General features: G+C 40.4%; 1 protein-coding gene across 5 annotated transcripts in view; it reads left to right on the forward strand.

Annotated features, from left to right (window-relative positions):
• aqr (aquarius intron-binding spliceosomal factor) overlaps positions 1–21262 on the forward strand; it is a 64156-nt gene that overhangs the window by 35025 nt on the left and 7869 nt on the right. For all 5 annotated transcript variants that reach the window (XM_060828935.1, XM_060828937.1, XM_060828938.1 and 2 more), the window contains exons 23-28: positions 6312–6381; positions 6615–6725; positions 10707–10816; positions 12571–12706; positions 13933–14142; positions 17740–17877. In XM_060828935.1, the coding sequence (XP_060684918.1) occupies positions 6312–6381; positions 6615–6725; positions 10707–10816; positions 12571–12706; positions 13933–14142; positions 17740–17877 (775 nt within the window). The remainder of the gene's footprint in view (positions 1–6311; positions 6382–6614; positions 6726–10706; positions 10817–12570; positions 12707–13932; positions 14143–17739; positions 17878–21262) is intronic.

The raw sequence follows: 21262 nt of genomic DNA on the forward strand, positions 1-21262 counted from the left end.
TCTCTCCAGAAGTCCCCAGCATCCCAATGTCAATCTTCGTGACCAATTGATTCTCTCCATTTAATATCCAGAATGACTGAAAACATTGGATATGAAATGGCTATGACCTCTGACAACATTTGAGCAGAACCAGTCACATTCCTAGCCAAGCCGTTCCAGTACAACTAACACATTGGCTCCCAACCAACACTAAAAAATTGCCCAGGTATATCTTGTCCACAAAAAGCAGAACACACCCAACCCAGTTAATTACTGCCCCTTCAGTCTACTCTTAATCATTGGTAAAGTGATGGAAGGTGATGTCAAGTGTTGTCACTTTTATGATAATTTCTCAGCAATAATCTGCTTGTTGACATTCAATTTGGGTTCCATTAGGCCCCTCAGTTGCTGACGTCCTTTTGCCTTGGTTCAAACGTGGACAAAAGAGCTAATGTCCAGAGATAAAGCAAAAGTGACATTGACATGAAGACTGCATTTGAGTGTGGCAACAAGGACCCCTAACGAAGCAAGAGTCAATGGGTTTTGAGGGAAAACTGTCCATTGGTTAGAGTCGTACCGAGCACAAAGAAAGATGGCTCTGTTGTTTGAGGTCACCTCAGATCCAGGATATCTGTCCATGTTCTCCTCAGACCAGTGTCCTAGAATCAGCCATATTCAGCTACTTCATCAAAGACCTTCCCTGCATCATAAGGTCAGATATGGGAATAAAGTCTTACAGCACGGAGACAGCCCTTCGATCCAAAGTGGTCCACGCTGACCAAAAAGTCCATCCACATTAACTCCATTTCCCTACATTTGGCCCATATTCTTTGAAACCTTTCCTATCCATGTATTTGTCTAAATGCTTTTTAAACATTGTTAATGTATCTGCTGGCAGCTCATTCCATGTGCACCACCACCCTCTGCGTTTAAAAAAAATTGCTCCTCATGTTCCTCATGTTTTATTTTTTCCCCTTTAATTAAACTGATGCCCTCTAGTCCTCAATTCCCCAACCCTGGGAAAAAGACAGAGTGCATTCATCCTGTCTGTGCCTCTCATGATCTTATAACTTCTATAAGATCTCCCACAGAGACTCCTACGCCCTAAAGAACAAAGTCTTAGCTTGTTCAACTGCTCCCTATAATTCAGACCATTGAGTCCTGGCACCATCCTTGTAAATTTCTTCTGCAGTCTTTCAAGTTTAATAACATCCTTCCTATGGCAAGGTGACCAAGACTGAACACAATACTCCAAATGCGGCCTCACCAATGTCCTGAACAACTGCAACATAACTCCCTAACTTCAAAATTCAATGCCCTGACTGAAGGCCAGTGTGCCAGAAGCCGCCTTCACTGCTCTGTCTACCTGTGACTGCACTTGTGTAGAGAACTGAGCACCTGAGTTCCAAGGTCCCTCTGTTCCCCTACACTCCTTAAGGCCCTACCGTTCACCATGAAACTCCTACCTTGATTTGGCTTCCCAAAATGCAAGACCTCACACCTATTTATATTAAACTCAATTTGCCATTTCTTGGCCCACTTCCCCAGCTGATCAAAGTCCTGCTGCAATTACTGACAACCTTCCTCACTGACCACGATAATGCCTGTTTTAGTGTCATTTGCAAACTTACTAATCATGCCTTGTACGTTCTCATCCAAATCATTGATATAGATAAAAAGGAATATTAGGCACAGAACTGACCCCTGAGGTACACCACTAGTCACAGGCCTCCATTCCGACAAGCATCCTTCCACAATGACCCTCTGCTTTCAAGCCAATTGTATATCCAATTTGCCAGCTCTCCCTGGATTCCATGGGTTCTAACCTTCCAGAGCAGCTTACCATGTGGAACCTTATCAAAGACCTTACTTGAAATGCATAAAGACTATGTCTACCGACCAACCCTCACCTACCTTCTGGGTCACTTCATCAAAGACTCTAACAGGTTTGTGAGGCATAATCTCCCATGCACAAAGCCATGCTGACTGCAGATGCTGGAGATCAGATTCGAGAGCATGGTGCTGGAAAAGCACAGCCAGTCAGGCAGCATCCGAGGAGCAGGAGAATTGACGTTTTGGGCATAAGCCCTTCATCAAGAATGAGGCTGAGGGTCGGGGCTGAGAGATAATTGGGAGGGGAGTGTTGGGGGGAGGTAGCTGGGAAAGCAATAGGTGGATGAAGATGAGGGAGAAGGTGATAGGTCAGAGGAGGCAATGATGGATGGGTCCGGAGGGTGGGGCTGAATTGGAAGCTTGGGACCAGGATAATGTGGAGGGAGGGAAAATGAGGAAGCTGTTGAAATCCATATTTATCTTGTGTGGTTGCAGGGTCCCAATGCGGAATATGAGGCGTTCCTCCTCCAGGCTTCAGGTGGTAACGGCTTGGCGGTGGAGGAGGTCCAGGGCCTGCATGTCCTTGACGGAGTGGGAGGGGGGAGTTGAAGTGTTCAGTCACGGGGTGGTGGAATTGGTGGGTGTGGGTTTTCCAGAGATGTTATCTCAAACAATCGCAAGAAGGCGTCCCGTCTCCCCTGTGTAAAGGAGACCACACCAGATGCAACGGATGCAGTAGATGACATTGGTAGAGGTGCAGATGAATTTCTGGTGGATGTGGAAGGATCGTTTGGGGCCTTGGACGAAAGTGAGGGGAGTGGTGTGGGTGCAGTTTTTGGACTTCCTGCAGTGGCAGGGAAAGGTGCCAGGAGTGGGGTGTGGACCTGATGAGGGAGTCTGAAGGGAATGGTCTTTTCGGAATGCTGATAGAGGTAGGGAAAAAAAATATATCTTTGGTGGTGGAGTCCGTTCGGAAGTGGCGGAGGATGTGTTTTTTGCGGAGGTTGGTGGGGTGGAAGGTGAGGACCAGAGTTGGTTCTGTCTCTCAGCCCTGACCCACAAGCCTCATTCCTGATGAAAGGCTTATGCCCGAAACATTGATTCTCCTACTTCTTGGATGTTGCCTGAAAGGCTGTGCTTTTACAGCACCACACTCTCTACTTCTGATCAAGCCCTGTATTTCCAAATACACGCATATCTTATCCCTCAATTTTCTCAAGTGACTTATCTACCACAGATATTAAGATTGCTAGCCTATAGTTCCCATGTTTGTCTTTGTAACCCTTCTTGAATAAAGGCACAATGTTTGCTGCCCTTCGGTCTTCTGGGACCTTACCCGTGGCTAACGATGATGCAAAATTACCAGCCAGAGCCCCCGTAATTTCTTCTCTAGCTTCTTGCAGTGTTTGATTGGTGCTGGACATGATGCAATCATAGCCTCCTCAGATACTGGAACAGTTGATGTACAAATGCAGCAGAACATGGACCGCATCTGTACTTGGGCTAACAGATGGCAAAAAAGATTCATGCCACACGTGCCAGGCAATGATCATTCCATCAACAGAAAACCTAACCATTCAATGGCATTACCATTACTGAATATGCTACTGTCAACATTTTGGGGGACAGCAATAAATACTATGGCTACAAAGCATGTCAGAAACCAAGAATCTTGCTGAAAGTAACTCTCTGCCTAACTACCGAAAGCCTGTCCACCACCTGCAAAACATAAGTCAAAGGTGTCATGGAATACTGCCCATTTGCCTGGATGTGTACCTCCAACAACACTCGAAGCTTGACACCATCCAGGACAAAGCAGATCAGTGACATCACAACTGACAAACATTCACTCCTACCACCAGCAATGTACAGTAGCAGCAGTGTGTGCTGTCTGCTAGAAGCATTGCAGAAATTCACCAAGACCTCTTAATACCTTCCAAGCCCACAGCCACTGCCATCTAGAAGAACAAGGGCTGCAGTAACATTGGTTCACGTCAGAGCCACTCATTATCCTGACTTGGAAGCATTTGACAGTTTTTCTCAGTCTTTCTGGGTTAAATTCCTGGAACTCCATCCCTAACTGCATTGGGGGCTATTACTAGCACCAATTGAGCTGCAGTGATTACATTCCCTACAGTGTGGAAACAGGCCATTCGGCCCAGCAAGTCCATTCCGATACTCTGAAATGTAACCCACCCACACCTAACATGGCTCCGTGCATGGGAAATCATGTCTCACGAGCTTAATTGAGTTTTTTGAAGAAGTAACAAAGAGGATTGATGAGGGCAAAGCAGTAGACGTGATCTATATGGACTTCAGTAAAGTGTTGACAAGGTTCACCATGGGAGACTGGTGAGCAAGGTTAGAACTCATGGAATACAGGAGAACTAGCCATTTAGATACAGAATTGGCTCAAAGGTAGAAGACAGAGGATGGTGGTGGAGGGTTGTTTTTCAGGCTGGAGGCCAGCGACCAATGGAGTGCCACAAGGATCGGTGCTGGGTCCACTACTTTTCATCATTCATATGAATGATTTGGATGTGAGCATAAGAGGTATAGTTAGTAAGTTTGCAGATGACACCAAAATTGGAGGTATCTTAGACAATGAAGAAGGTTACCTCAGGTTACAGCAGGATCTTAATCAGATGGGCCAGTGGGCTGAGATGTGGCCGATGGCATTTAATTCAGATAAAGGTGACGTGCTGTACTTTGGGAAAGCAAATCTCATCAGGACTTATGCATTTACCGGTAAGGTCCTGGGGAGTGTTGCTGAACAAAGAGACCTTGGAGTGCAGGTTTAAAGCTCCGTGAAAGTAGAGTCACAAGTAGATAGGATAGTGAAGCAGGCATTTGGTATGCTTTCTTTTATTGGGCAGAGTATTGAGTTCAGGAGTTGGGAGGTCATGTTGCAGCTGTACAGGACATTGGTTAGACCAGTTTGGAATATTGTGTGCAATTCTGGTCTCCTTCCTAACGGAAAGATGTTGTGAGACCTGAAAGGGTTCAGAAAAGATTTACGAGGATTTTGCCAGGATTGGAGAATTTGAGCTATGGGGAGAGGTTGAATAGGCTAGGGCTGTTTTCCCTGGAGCTTCGGAGGCTGAGGGGTGACCTTATGGAGGTTTATAAAATCATGAGGGGCATGGACAGGATAAATAGACAAAGTCTCTTCCCTGGGTGGGAGATATCCAGAACTAGAGGGCATAGCCTTAGGATGAGAGGGGAACGATACAAAAGAGATCTAAGAGGCAACTTTCTCGCGCAGAGGGAGGTACGTGCGTGGAATAAGCTGCCAGAGGAAGTGGTGGAGGCTAATACAATTGCAACATTTAAAAGGCACCTGGATAGGTATATGAAAACGAAGGGTTTGCTGGCAGGTGGGCCTAGATTGGGTTGGGATATCTGGTTGGCATGGATGAGTTGGACCGAAGGGTCAGTTACCATACTGTACATCTCTATGACTCTAACACTGTGGGCAATGTAGCATGGCCAATCCACCTAACCTGCACATATTTGGACTGTGGGAGGAAAACTGGAGCACCTGAAGGAAACCCACGCAGGCAGGGAGAATGTGCAAACTCCACACAGATAGTCGCCAGAGGCTGGAATCAAATCCGGGTCCCAAGCGCTATGAGGCAGCAGTGCTAACCATGATGCATTCACTGATGATGGATCAAGAAGATAGCTCGCCATCAACTTCTCAAAAGCAACTAGAGATGGACGATGAATACTAGCTCAGCCAGGGACATGCACATTCTATGAAAAATTTTCCAAAATTTTGCGGTTATTGTTAGGTGGGTAAGTTCAGTTATTTTGTGTCAAAGGATGTTCTACAACCTTCAGTCAGATGAATGACTACTTGATCTATCTTTAATACTGGTGTTTGCTTCCAGTTAAGTTTTGTGTAGTTTCTAATTGAGCATTTGTGTATCTTTAGTCTTTTTTTGTATAAGCATGTTCCTTAATACTTTAAGAGAATACAGTACCGGGTGTGAATTTTAACTAGTCTTCAACCATGCTAGTAGGTTCTTTCTAAACTCTTACCAGACTATGCTGGTATACAGGAATGCTTCAGGTTGTGTCTGAGTGGTGAGTAAGATCCAAGTGAATACCCTGACAGCCTCGCAGGACAAGATCACATCCCTGTCTAAGGTCACCCAGTACTTTGGACAAGTGGAATTTACCTTATCAGCATTCAACTGTATTAAGTAACCCAAGCTGTAAGAGTGGAAGGAAACATTTCAGACAGTTGTGTTTTAAAAATAGGTTTTATTAATAACTGAGGTTGCACTAGCAAAGAAGCAGCAACACGATAACTTGCAAGGCAAATGAAACCATATTTTATAATGAAACATTATCATAAAGTGAGATGCATTGAAATGTAGATGTGGTACTCGAGAGAGTTATGAACCTTGAATTTTGGGCATCAGTTTATAAATCAAAATAATGTTATTTTTCTCTTGACATGTTGCTCATTTTCATGTGGGTTTTAATTCCAGAAACACAATTCAATTCACACCAACACAGATAGAAGCAATCCGGGCTGGTATGCAGCCAGGGCTAACAATGGTAAGAACATGCAGAAACTTTTAGCTTTTATTTTCTCTTGCCAATTTCTGACTAGTTTACTTGACTATGTTTAGTGCAATAAAAGTGGCATATTCCAAATGATGGAAATTTAAAATAAAAACACAAGACGCTGAAAATATTCTGCAGGTCAGGCAGCATCTACAGAAAATAAAATCATTGACTCTGATTGTTTCCTCACATTTTTTTGTTTAATACTAATTTCTGTGTTCTAGGTAGTAGGCCCACCAGGTACAGGGAAAACTGATGTGGCTGTGCAGATAATTTCTAACCTGTATCATAACTTTCCAGAGCAGCGGACTCTCATTGTGACACATTCCAACCAGGTATGTCAACAATAAGTATTTCCTGTGATTCACTACATTGGATCTTGTTCCATCAGGCTGAGCAGTATACTATTTGTTGTGTGTAGCATAGGTCTCAGTAAAACTGGAGATGCTCATGACATGAGTGAAATGCGCTGCAAACATGAATAATCCCTCCAGTAGTAAATTTGTGATTTGCCTTGGATTTAACTTGCTGGACCAATGTTGATTTCATTTAAAATAGCTATTTTAATTTTTTGATTGGAACAGGTACAGTGACTATTTGAATCAGTGTCCTCATGGGGAAACCATATGATCACTTTTTCCATTTTGACCATCAAATGCTAATATTCATAGTCCCTTAATCAGGAATAACACAATCAGGCTAAGTAAAGAGTGTTCTGTTGTCCCTATCCAACATGCCTGACCTTACTCTCAAAAGACCACCCTTCATCTTTGAGTGTGATGTTTATTTTTTAACAAAAAAGTAAATAGTCCTTATTTTTGAAATGAAGATGTCAGCTTATAAATGTTGAGCCATTTTTATGCAACAGGCATTTTCTAGAGAACACTGGTGAAGCCTTTATTTATGAGTGACCTTTGTGGCCAACAATGCAAAGAGGCTGTCATCAATTTAGATTGATCCAAAAATAGGTTTCACACAGTATGCGACAGCACACATTGCAGTTTGGTGTGTTTAATATTTTTTAAATGTCCTTAAGTTTGTTTGAATGTTAGAAGTGAAGATTTTCATCAATATCCAATGCTATAAAATACTTTTGTTTCAAATATTCTGACCTTGCTTGCTCATGTTCAGAACAGTTAGTTGTAATTAGTACCCAAGCAATGGCTAGCACACTTTTGTTACACTTGTTATAGTTTTGCTTTCCCAAATATGCTGATTAATAACTACTGTCTCTGTTATGTAACAACATGTTTCTTTCTAAAGTGTATAGAAGTGAAGATTCATTGTAGTCATTCTGTGTCAATATGGCAAACTTTGTCTTGTCTCTAAAGTTCCTTTTGATAATGCTTGTGTTTAAAATCCGAAGATAAGCATCTCATTTCCACTGTTAATGTAACTTGTATCTTATACTTTTAAACTCTTCATTGCACTTTTTAAAAAACTCCTGATTTGGTATAGCTGGCATTTTCTCTTACGGTAGCTAATTGGTCCAGACTCTTTTTGGGAAATATACTTGCGGCTTGAATGTTAATTGATCAGAGACTCATTTTATATTGCAGCCATACTTCAATGGGGTAAACTCAAATATAGCAGCTGCATTATTGACAATCAGGCATTTAAAAATGCAGATGTACAGTTGCTGATTTGAATAAATTTATGTGGGTAGTCATATTTCAGAACAAGTACTAAGTCAGGCAATCATTTTTCCAGAGTAATTTACAGTAAAGTCAGAAATAAAGCCTCCGGATTTCTGAGTAGTGGCAATCTCAGTCTGACACGCAGCTCCTAAATGTTTACATTAAGCATGTATTTTTGACAGGCGATTCTAATCAGGACTAATTCAACTTTTAAGTCTGACAGGTCCTTCTTGTGCAAGTAGTTGGGGGAAATCAAACTATGCCCCCTTTATCACAACATTTGTTTCCTATTCTGCGATTTAAATGTTTATTTCACAGGCAGCCACTTAATCTCCTTATGCACAATGAGGGTTGGGTATCGGTTGAGTAGGTTGCAAGGTGGTATAGGAGTGTTTAGGGTAGGTTGGGGTGGGCAAAGGCAACACTTAGCTGCATGTGCGCACTGCTGCTGCAATTTTCCACACATAGGCATTGACTTCTTGTTCTGGAAGTTGCTGGCGTGCACTGGCCTTGAAGGCTTAGGCAGCCAGTAAGAAAATTAGAAGGGATATCATGTGCAATAACGAGTTGGAAGGGAATGCATCATCAGGTCTTGTGGCTGCATGGAATGTTGGACTGAGGGGAAGAATAGGGTTTTAAAGGTGGTTGTGGGGTGAGGTGATCTTGGGTGGAAAGAAGGATGCTGTCATATAAGGGTGCAATCTAATTTGGGGATATGAATGTTCAGTTGAGGGTGGGAGTCAGCTTATTTGTTGTTCTGGAGTTCGACTAACTTTAACTGTCTAATTATTTACTTATTCGAGCAGACCCTTCTGAATTCTCCAATTTAAATCAATACTTTCAGGTGTTCCAAGCGTAGAAGAATAGTTTAGCCCTAGTAAGCAAGTTAATTCATAAGCTGTTTGAGAATGGAAAGATCATAAGTCTTTACAGATTGTAGCATTGCAGAATTAAATTAGTATACAGAATACAAATCAAGCTTGTTCAGATCATTTGAGGGGAAACAGTGTTTGATTTCTCAATATTTGTGTGTAATTTTTAAATGTGCAAACAAGTGTAAATTTGTAATTGTAATGCTATATGAACATGATTAGTCACCACTGGCTATGTAAAATGAGCTTTAATTCTGGGAAGATGCAATCTGTAGATGCATATTAGCAGATGATTGCACAAGAAACCTGTGCCTAAGGTGCATGTGTTTTTTTTTGCAACAGTTGCTGCAATTTGTATCCTTTCTACAACAGACCAAATAAGCTCTTTGAATTTATTCAGCAGCTGATGAAATATATTGTATGGTTCATTTAAACAGAATTATGTTTTGTTTAAATGTTGTTGCAATCCCTGAAATTCATTTATTGAATGCTGAAGTAAGTTGGAATTGAAAAGCAAAGCCATGTGTATAATTCTATGATAAGAACTGATTTTCTAAATTGCTAGACAGTTGGATTCCTGCAATTATACTTTAATCTCATCGGTATTTGAGTAACCGTTAAACTTTGCCAAGCACATCAGCTACAAAAATAGACGAGATTGTAGAGATGCTGTGAATAATTTTTAAGTCCTTAGCAAAGTGAACTTGGCTTAATGAAGCATGAGAATCGAAGCAGGGAACTAAGACCAGATTACTGCACAGTCAAGGACATTGGGTGATAGTGCCCTATCATGTTTTTGCCAAATATATAACAATATGCTAAAGGGCTGTGGTGAAGCAGTTGTATGTTACTGTCTCTGGGCCAGAAGGTTCAAGTCCCACCTTTCCTAGACATGTTGTAACATGCCTGAAAGGTTGATTTTAAAATATCTACGACTATGCTATTGTTTGTCGCATTCTTACAAACATTTCCGCGTGATACTTGCACTTCCTGTGATTCATGAAAGATTTTGCAATGAACAAGAGTTTAAAGAAAATTTTGCTAGAAAGAAGAATATTAGATAAAGTTTAAACATGTGCAAGGAAATATTGTAAGTGGAGTTAATTGCATCAAAGTGATTCAGCACTAAATTAAAGTCAGATATATAATCCGAGTATAGGCTGAATAGCAGTGAAGTTGTATCTCTCAGTATATTTAGCAGTAGCTCATTGAAGTTATCTGAACCATACTGTAACCTGAGAAAACTTCACAATTTGAGAATCAGTGCAATGTAAAATTAAGAAGGGTAAATTGTCGATTAAAAAAGCAGAAACAAAAGCCTGCATAAAGAACTCTGATAAAGCAAAAATGTACAGTGGGAGTGGCTTAAAGGAGATTTTATTAATTCTCAACATAATAGAGATGAAACAAAAAATTTTAAAATTGAGGAGGAAGAAATCTTATTTGGAAAGAAAATTCTATCCCTTGTTACTTGAACCTTTTCTATTGATTTTAAATAATGTAGAAGACCAGTTAACTTCAAAGAATAAATTCTACACTTGCAACATTACTTACCCCTAAACTTAGTTTTATAAAACTCCAGGTTTAGATGAATATTAAATTGACATATGACACTTGACCCGTTTTCTCCAGACTGGTGTCTAAAAGTGTTCAATTCAAAGTTGACAGGATTGTAGCTAAACCAGATTAACATTATATGGAACATGGAAGTGCTACCAAAACATTTTACACATTGCGGTAAGTTAATTATTTTCAAATATTGTTCTCATTTCTAAACACTGAGTCATCTGTTACTGCCAATCTCCAGGCATTGAATCAGCTGTTTGAGAAGATCATGTCTCTGGACATTGATGAGCGTCACCTTCTACGTCTGGGTCACGGAGAGGAAGAGTTGGAGACTGAAAAGGATTTTAGCAGGTAAGCAACTGGAAGGAATATGTAATAATAGAATAGAGGAAAAGAACTAGAACATTATAGATACTTTCTAATCAACCTGTTCAAATATGTCATTCCATATCTCTGGAGCAGTGTTTCAATCCAACCCTGATTTGCTTTTCCAAAATGCAGCATCTCTCATTTATCTGAAGTAAACTCCATCTGCCACTCCTCAGCCCGTTGGCCCATCTGATCAACATCCCGTTGTACTCTGAGACATGGGCTTTCGATATGGAGTCTTGTGTAAGGCAGACCAGCTAAGGATGCATTTTTGTAACAATCAATAGTTTAGTGCTTAATATTACTAAAACTAGGTTTAAATTCCTGATTTTTATTAATTAAATTTAAAATCCTCCAGCTGCCATGGTGGAATTTGATTCCGAGTCCTCCAGAGCATTAGCCTGTTCCTCAGAATTACTAGTCCAGTCCAATTACCACTGCACCACCATCTCCTCCCATTAATTCTGCAGTCATTGATAATAACAAAAGAAATAAGAGCAAGGTAGACATTCAGGTTTCTTAAATCTAGTTTGCTATTTCCTAAATTCATGACTCAACTTTTACGTCAACTCCATTTACCCAACTATCCTTACACTCCTCAATTTTACAAAGTGTTCAAAATCTATCAATCAGTCTTGAGTGCACATAACGACTGAGCATCTAAAGCTCTATGGGGATGGCTAATTCCAAAGGTTCACAACATCTTAAGTGAACAAGTTTCTCATTCATATCCTAAGTTGCTAACCCCTCATCAGACAATGATTTCCTCAAATCAGGCTGTCTAATCAGATGAGGCAGCCTTCTGGCATTTATCCAGTCAGACTCAGGATTTTGTGTTTCAACAAGATCACCTCTAGAGATGAACTACAGAGAATACAATTTTCTCAATCTCCCCTCAAGATCGGCTTTTCACTCTAGAATACAACTAGTAAGATAATGAAAATGGGTATGGCATGTTGGATAGTAATGCTGAAAGCATCAGAAATTTAAATATATTCAAAACATTGCATCCAGCATCTGTAGATGTTGCACGCAAATATGACATTTAATTTTGACGAGTTAACATATCACACTATGCCTTAGCACATGAACATATGGGAATCCAAATGGAATACAATATATATAAGACACTAACCAATCTATTTCTGGTACTTATAATTGAGGGAGGAATGCTGGCTCAGACACCTAGAGAACACTTCTTTTGCTTTGGGTCCTCAGTGGTTGTCTGTATAACTGTAGCAGGCAGCTAAGGCTGCCTATTTAGTTTCTCATCTGAAGGATGGTGCCTGCAATAATGTAGTGTTCCCTTAGTCATATGCTTGATGGTCAATCCAGGTTATATGTTGAAATTATAGGATGAGATTTAAACAGTCAAGTGAAACATACAGAGCCAAGTTATGGATTAATAAGAATATGTTGTATTTGGTTATGTAGGAAACTATTACTTTTGCATAATGGCTGTGATCTTTTTGCAAATGAATGAATTAATTTCTGACTTTAAGAATCAGTTTAGAATTCTTTATTTTACATTCTCCAATTAATTATAATTAAATACCTTCTATGTATTGCTTAAGATGTGGCAAATTTCAGAGTCTAATCATGGATTGTAATATGATACAAGTATTTCTGCATGCATGTGTGATATTGGAAATATAAGTAGGTAGTGTTTTAATTTGCATGTGAACCAATTAACATTTAAGTGCTATAACCTAATTTGTTTGAAATTTGCTTTATAGATATGGTCGGGTAAATTACGTGTTGGCTCGACGACTTGAATTATTGCGTGAAGTGGGACGATTGCAGGAGAGTCTCGGAGTCCCTGGGGACGTGTCATATACTTGTGAAACAGCCGGGCATTTTTACCTGTATCAGGTGAGATGTTTGCACTGTGGAAAATTAAATCTTAGCTAGTTACAGCTACATGTACCAAGATAAACCTGTGACATGTGGCAATGATAGGTGACATCTTTAAAGTCATAACAAATATGAACAGGAGTACAGCCCCTCAAGCCTGCTCCACCATTTGTCATTCCTGACATCTGGTTTCCTAGATTTTTTCTGTAACCCTTGATTCCTCTGCTGATTCAGAATCAATCTATCTCATCCTTAAGTATACACAAGAACTCTGCCCCATAGCTCTCTGTGGTAAGGAGTTGCAAAGACGCTAAACCCTCTGAGAGAGGAAATTCCTCCTTATCTTAGTCTTAAATTTGTGTCTCTTTATTCTGACACTATGCCTTCTTGTCCGAAACACACTAATGAAGGGAAACATCCTCTCAGCATTTACCCTCTCAGGTCCCTTAAGAATCCTATGTTTCAGCTGGATCATCTCTCCTTCTTCTAAGTGAGTAGAGCTCCAACTTGTTAACCTTTGATCATAAGACCATCCCTCCATACTAAACTGCTTGCAGTACTCCAGATGTAGTCTTTCCAGTACCTTGTATAGTTGCAGAAAGACTTCACCTCCCCCACCCCATATTCCAACCTTCTAGAAATAAGGGCCAGTATTGTGCTGACCTTTAATAATTTTTTTCTCTAGATATAGGAAAATCTGTAGAAACTGCATTTGTTGCCCATTGCTTAGTGTGCTTCATTTAGAAGGTGGTGATGGACTTTCTCTTTAAATCACTATCGTCTTTATGATGTGTTTCAATGATTTGCTGTTAGATCGTTGCTTATTTTTGACCAATCAGTAATGAAGAGACAGGAGGGTGTGTAATTTAGGAAAACATCTAGGCACTATCTTCTAATGATCCTGAAAGCTCTGTCATTTTCATCTGCAGATGTTGTTCTAGCAGGAAGTGTATTAAAGCAACTTTGAAATTATACCTATCCCATCTATTCCCTCTGCCTGTCCCCACCCCACCCATCTCCATGTTTACCCCTTTTGCTCCCATTTTAAATTCATTAGTTAAACTTGTGATAAGTATTAATACCAGCCTCATAGTGACACACTGCCCAGCATAAATATGCAAAATAAGAATATTATTTCTGATATTTGACCCTGTATGGTATCACGTATGGCCTAATTCTCAGGTTTATTGTGGTCTGACTACACAGAAGGACATCAGTACATTTGTTTTCTTTCTTTTGTTCAGGTGATGTCACGCTGGGAAGAGTATCTCAGTAAAGTAAAGACCAAAAGTGGAAAGTCTGGTGATGTTACAACAGTGTCTGAGCATTTTCCATTCCATAAATACTTCGCAAATGCACCCCAGCCTATTTTTAAAAGTCAGTCATATGAAGAAGATATGGAAATAGCTGAAGGTTGTTTCAGACACATCAAAAAAATATTTACACAGCTGGAGGTAGGCTACACTTGTATGAATAGCCAGAAGTCTTGTGCTGATTTCAAGCTGATAAGTACCTTTGTCAGGATTTATTGTGTGATTTATAAAAAAAAATTAGAAATATGTTTTTGTTTACTGCCTGTAATCTTAACTCTGGCATTACTTAAACAACATAATAGGAGATACTGAAAATTGATTCACCTCACCTCGCCCATTAAAAAAGATCTGATCTTTACATCTAGCGTCTGAGTTTTAGTTGTACTTACAGGGTTTGTTGTCCATAGTTTGTAGGTAAAGTCATGGTTATAGTCCATGAAATAGAGTCATAGAGATGTACAGCACGGAAACAGACCCACCAGATGTCCCACCTGCCAGCACTGGTCCAAGTCCCTCTGAACCCTTCCAATTCATATACCCATCCGAATGCCTCTTAAATGTTGAAATTGTACTAGCCTCCACCACTTCCTCTGGCAGCTCATTCCATACACGTACCACACTCTGAGGAAAAGTTGCCCTGAGGTCTCTTTTATATCTTTCCCCTCTCACTCTAAACCTATGCCCTCTAGTTTTGGACTCCCTGACCCCAGGGAAAAGACTTTGCCTATTTCCCCTATCCATGCCCCTTATAATTTTATAAACCTCTATAAGGTCACCCCTCAGCCTCCGTTGCTCCAGGGAAAACAGCCCCAGCATGTTCAACCCCTCCCTATAGCTCAAATCCTCCAACCCTGGCAACATCTTTGTAAATCTTTTCTGAACCCTTTCAAGTTTCGCAACATATTTCCAATAGGAAGGAGACCAGAATTGCATGCAATATTCCAGCAGTGGCCTAACCAATGTCCTGTACAGCTAACATGACCTCCTAACTCCTGAAGTGAATATTCTGACCAATAAAGGAAAGCATAACAAATGCCTTCTCCACTATCCTATCTACCTGTGACTCTACTTTCGAGGAGCTGTGAACCTGCACTCCAAGGTCTCTTTGTTCAGCAACACTCCCTAGGACCTTACCATTAAGTGTATAAATCCTACTAAGATTTGCTTTCCCAAAGTGCAGTACCTCGCATTTATCTGAATTAAACTCCATCTGCCACTTCTCAGCTCATTGGCCCATCTGGTCAAAATCCTGTTGTAATCTGAGGTAACCCTCTTCGCTGCCCACTACACCTCCAATTTTCTTGTCATCTGTAAACTTACTAACTATACCTCGTATGCTCACATCCAAGTCATTTATGTAAATGAGAAAAAGTAGAGGACCCAGCACCAATCCTTGTGGCAGCACTGCACTGGTCACAGACCTCCAGTCTGAAAAACAACCCTCCACCACCACCCTCTGTCTTCTACCTTTCAGCCGGTTCTGTATCCAAATGGCTAGTTTTCCCTGTATTCCACGAGATCTAACCTTGCTAACCAGTCTCTCATGGGGAACCATGTTGTACGCCTTACTGAAGTCCATATAGATCACATCTACTGCTCTGCCCTCATCAATCCTCTTTGTTACTTCAAAAAACTCAATCAAGTTTGTGAGACATAATTTACCATGCACAAAGCCATGTTGACTATCCCTAATCAGTCCTTGCCTTTCCAAATACATGGATATCCTGTCCGTCCGGATTCCCTCCAACAATTTGCCCACCACCGACGTCAGGCTCACTGGTCTATAGTTCCCTGGCTTGTCCTTCCCACTCTTCTTAAGCAGTGGCACCACATTAGCCAACCTCCAGTTTTCCGGCACCTCACCAGTGACTATCGATGATACAAGTGTCTCAGCAAGAGGCCCACAATCACTTCTGTAGCTCCCCACAGAGTTCTAGGGTACACCTGATCAGGTCCTGGGGATTTACCCACCTTAATGCATTTCAAGACATCCAGCACTTCCTCCTCTGTAATATGGACATTTTACGAGATGTCACCATCTATTTCCCTACAGTTTATATCTTCCATATCCTTTTCCACAGTAAATACTGATGCAAAATACTCGTTTAGTATCTCCCCCATTTTCTGCGGCTCCACACAAAGGCCGCCTTGCTGGTCTTTGAGGGGCCCTATTCTCTCCCTAGTTGCCCTTAATGTATTTGTTAAATCCCTTTGGATTTTCCTTAATTCAGTGATAACCATGCTCCTATTGTTAGTTCGTGGTTAGCATACTGAGCTTGCTACATTCCTTGAAATCGTTAATTATATACCATTGTAGACCCTAAACCGGTTAAAAAGACACCATTAACAATTATGAAGTTGGAGCATCTTTTTGTTGACAAATTTATTGGTTATTTATTTTGAAACAATCATTCAGGATATACTTTAGATTTATCGAAAATGGCTTTTACCAGAAGTGAATTTGAGCAACAACAATCTGACAATGAATATTTTTGGATGGATTGGGAAAGATAAAATAAGGAAGAATGTTTACGAATTTAAAAACAAATATAGCCAAAGAGGCTTTGTTGACTGTGATAATTAATCTTTCACATGTTAAGAAATAAGAAATTTGATACCATTTGTTAAATGTATCATTGACCATCAGATAGGAGGAATAATTAATCATAGATGATATTTATAGGCAGCTTTAAAAAAAGTGTTGTACTTTTGGAGAACGTTATCATGAAATAAGATAGTGTAAAACAGATATTGGTTTCTCGTGAAAACAAGAAGCGATACCTTGACTGTATCCATCACTGTTTCCATAATCAATGTGTTGAGGGTTTACACAAAAATGTGCTTGTCTTAGATCTGACTCTGAGTGGCAAACCAGAACTGAGTTTCAATAAAATACTTGTGTTCAAATCCTAATCGGGTTTATCTTGAAGAAAGAGAGAATGTAAAGGTGGTTGAACTTTGGAATTTGCACATTTTTATTGTAGTGACTGGAAATGAAGCCCTAAGTTAACTGGTTACAAAGTGATGGATTAAGAGCAGACAAATGGAAAGACGATATTAAATGTAATGTGCATTAAGTACATTTCTGTTTAGAATAAAAGGAATACAGCAAAGAAAGCGTTATAAGAATGAAGAGAAAGGCATTTAAAATAAATAATATGCATTTTGGGGGTTTTACATTACATTAGAATTTCCCATGCACTTGAGCGCCAATGGCTTACTTTTGAAATAGTGTGACGAATATGCACACAGCAAAATCTGGCAAATAACAATTGAAGTAAATGACTACATCATCAGTTTTGGTCTCTTATTTGGATGAAACATGTTAAACATGTCACCAGAAGTGCGCAAATATTGTATTGGAATATTTTAACTGAAGAAGCAGTCAAGTGTCAAGTTTTCCAAAGTCCTAAGTAAGAAAGTCTTATACTTTTCAGGGGATTTTAAATTATGCGTAAGTGGTCATAATCTACCTACCTTAAATTTTGAATCCCTCTCATTTTTTAGAATGACTTCTTTTGTAACATTTAGTTATGGCTAATTTTCTGTGTACTTGGTGCCTGTGTCAAAAAGGTGCTGTCAGAAAGTAGAGTATTGATGACAATCAACTGCAGTCATTATTATCTGAATGAACTTCAAAGTCTAATTATTTTTAATGTCTTGTCACGGGAATGTCCAAAACCAGAAGCAAATGGAAACATTTGTGGATTTTTTTAACTTTCTTGATAACCTTTGCAGGAGTTTCGAGCTTTTGAACTGCTGCGCAGTGGGCTGGACAGATCAAAATATTTACTAGTGAAAGAAGCAAAGATCATTGCCATGACATGTACTCATGCTGCTTTAAAACGACATGACCTAGTAGAGCTTGGGTTCAAGGTAAAAAGAAATTCAATCCTGTAACAAAATAATTGTTGGAAGAGATTCAAGTATTTTAGAACAACTTATCTCATGATGCATTGAAAATTGTATTGTTCCAGCCTAATCCTTTCTTTGAACAAAGTAATTTGTGTTCTTAAAAGAACAAAAGTGAAAACAAACACTTGACCCGGTATATAGAGAGACACCTGTAGTTTAGTTTGGGGTTTTAGTTTTTGGAACATTAACATCGCTTGTTGGCCAGTATTTATTACCTGTCCCTGGTAACCCTTGAGAAGGTAGTGCTGAGCTGCCGCCATGAATCACTGCAGTCCGCATGCTGTAGGTTAACCCACAATGTCCTTAGATAGGGAATTGCAGAATTTTGATCCAGCAACAGTGAAGGAAAGGCAATAGATTTCAAAGTCAGGATGGTGAGTGGTTTGGATGGGAACTCGCAGGTGGTGGTGTTTCCATGTGTCTGCTGCCCTTGTTCTTCTAGATGGGAGTGGTCTTAAATTTGGAAGGTGCTGATCTTTGGTGAATTTCTGCAGTGCATCTTATAGGTAGTACACAGTGCTGCTCCTTAGCATTGGTGGTGGAGGGAGTGGACACTTATGGATGTGCCAATCAAGCAGGCTGCTTTGTAATGGATGTTTCAAGCATGAGTGTTGTAAGAGATCCAGGTAATTGGCCAGGTTGGATTTAGTTTGGTTTTTATGTATAGGACATATCTGGGCAATTTTCCACATTGTCAGATAGTTGCCAGTAATAGAAGCTGGAAGAGCTTGGCTAGGGTAGTGGCAAGTTCTGGAACAAGAGTCTTCAGTACTGTTGCTGGAATATTGTCAAGATCCAAAGCCTTCTCAGTGTGTAGTGCCTCCAACTGTTTGTATATCTAATGTGAAGTGAATTGAATTGGCTGAAGACTGGTAACTGATGCAGGGACCACTGTAGGAGGTGAAGATTGATTATCCACTCGACACTTCTTGCCAAAGAATATTGCAAATGCTTCAGCCTTATCTTTTGCACTTAGGTGTTGGCTCTTCCATCATTGAAGATGGGGTTATTTGTGGAGCCTCTGCCTTCTGTGAATTGTTTAATTGTCCACCACTTTTAATGACTGGATATGGCAGGACTGTATATCTTAGATCTAATCTGTTGGTTGCATGAGCGTTTAGCTGTGTCTCCCACTTGATGCTTCTGCAGTTTGACATGTACAGAGTCCTGTTTGGTAGCTTCACCAGGTGTTCCTTTTATTTTTCGGAACGTCTGGTGCTGTTCCTAGCATGCCCTCCTCCACTCTCCTTTGAATCAGGGTTGACCCCTTGGCTTGCTGGTAATGGTTGAGAGAAGGACATGACGGTCCATGGCGTTGTGTTGGAGTACAATTCTGCTGCTGTTAGCCCACAGTGCCTCATGGATGCCAAGTCTTGAGTTGCTAGATCTGTTCGAAGTCTGTCTCATTTAGCACAGTGATGGTGCCACAGAATATGAAGGAAGGTATTCTGGAGGTGTAAGTGGACCTTGCCTCCATGAGGACTGTTCAGTGGTCAGTCTTACTGATATTGTTATGGACAGATGAATTTGCAGCGGGTAACGATGAGACCGTGTATATTTTTCTGTTCTGAGGAATGGTTACTCGACCCAAAACATGAACTCTGATTTCCCTCCACACATGCTCCTAGACCTGCTGCATTTTCCAGCAATTTCTGTGTTTGTTTCTGATTTAAAGCGTCTGCAGTTCTTTTGGTTTTTATGCTTTGCTGTCCAGTTGGTTACCTGACCACCTGCCACAGATCCAGTCCAGCAGCAATGGCCTTTAGGACCCAACCAGTTTGATCAGTAGTGCTGATGTTGAGCCACTCCGGATGGTGGCAATTGAAATCCCCCACCCAGAGTATGTTTTGTCCCTTTGTCATCCTCTGTGCCTCATCCAAGTGTTGTTCAATATGGAGTTCTGATTCATCAGCTGAGCAGTATGGTATGTGGTAATCAGTAGGAGATGGTTTCCCTGTCCATGTTTAACCTGAAGCCATGAGACTTCATAGAGTCTGGAGTCAATCCGAGGGCACCTCCCTCCCAACTGTATACTTCTGTGCTACCAACAAATGGCACAGGACGTATCCAGGGATAGAGGTGGAGATATCTGGGACATTGTCTGTGAGGTATGATTCTATGAGTGTGTCTGTTTAGGCTGTTGCTTGACTAGCTGTGAGACAGCTCTCCCAATCTTGGCACTAGCTCCCAGGTATTGGTAAGGAGGACTGTGCAAAGTTAGCAGGGCTGTTTCTGCCATTGTCTTTTCTGGCGTCCAGGTCGATACCAGATGGTCCAACTGATTTCATTTCTTTGTTGAGAGTTCGTAGTAATTGATATAATTGAGTGCCATTTCAGAGTGAGAGTCAACCACGTTGAAGGGATAGTTTTTTAAAATTCAAAATCTTTTAATTTTAAAAAAATGACATGCAAATACAGTTTTTATTTAAATGGAAAGCAACTTATGTAGTGAAGGATATTGGGTTTGGATGACCTACTATTTAGTTTCAGATTAGAGGAGGCAGCTCTCCTTCCTGTCCCTCATTTTAACTGATATTGTTAACATTTTCTTGCCTCAGATACTATCATCCTTCTACTGATCTGCTGTCAAATTCCTTTCTCCCTCAAAAACAAAAGTGATCCTCCATCCTTGTTAGCTTTTTGCCCCATTCCAACTTACTTTCTATCCACAAATCTTGAACTGACTGCCCTCTTCCAAACCTGTGCATCTATTTCTTGGAATTTCATGTTTCAGTCCAATCAATCAGGTTTCCACACTTTGCCATTATCCAGAAACTGCTCTTAGAAAAATTGCAAATGACATCCCATTGACTATGACTGTGGTAGACTAATGATCTGTGACAGGCCCTCATCTGTATGAAGCATTTGACACAATTGACCACTCTACCAATTCCAAAGTCTCCTCTTCACCATCCAGTTGAATAGGACTACCTGTGCCGGGTTATTTTTATCTCTCTAATCATAGCCAAATTATCACTGACAGTGGCTTATCTTTCTACTCCCATACCTTTGCCTCTGTGTCTCTGAAAGATTTGTCCTTGGTCCCCTCCTGTTTTTTGTATGAATGGGTTGCCCTTCTACACTGTCTGAAAACAACTGCTGGATGTGACATGGCTGCTGTTGACACCCAGCTATACTCACCATTACCTATGCGGTTTTGTATATTGTATCTATGATATTCCGCATCCCATTTGCAGTTGACATAACGAGTGTTTGTTCCAATACTAAGCATTTAGTGCTTTCCATTGACTTTAAGTACAAAGCCCAGAACTCCATTCTTCATTGTTGCCTTTTCTCCTTTTATGTTTTATGTCTCGATATAGACACAGATACACACACCTCACAA

This window comes from Hemiscyllium ocellatum, chromosome 8 (genome assembly GCF_020745735.1).
Source record: "Hemiscyllium ocellatum isolate sHemOce1 chromosome 8, sHemOce1.pat.X.cur, whole genome shotgun sequence".
NCBI lineage: Eukaryota > Metazoa > Chordata > Chondrichthyes > Orectolobiformes > Hemiscylliidae > Hemiscyllium > Hemiscyllium ocellatum.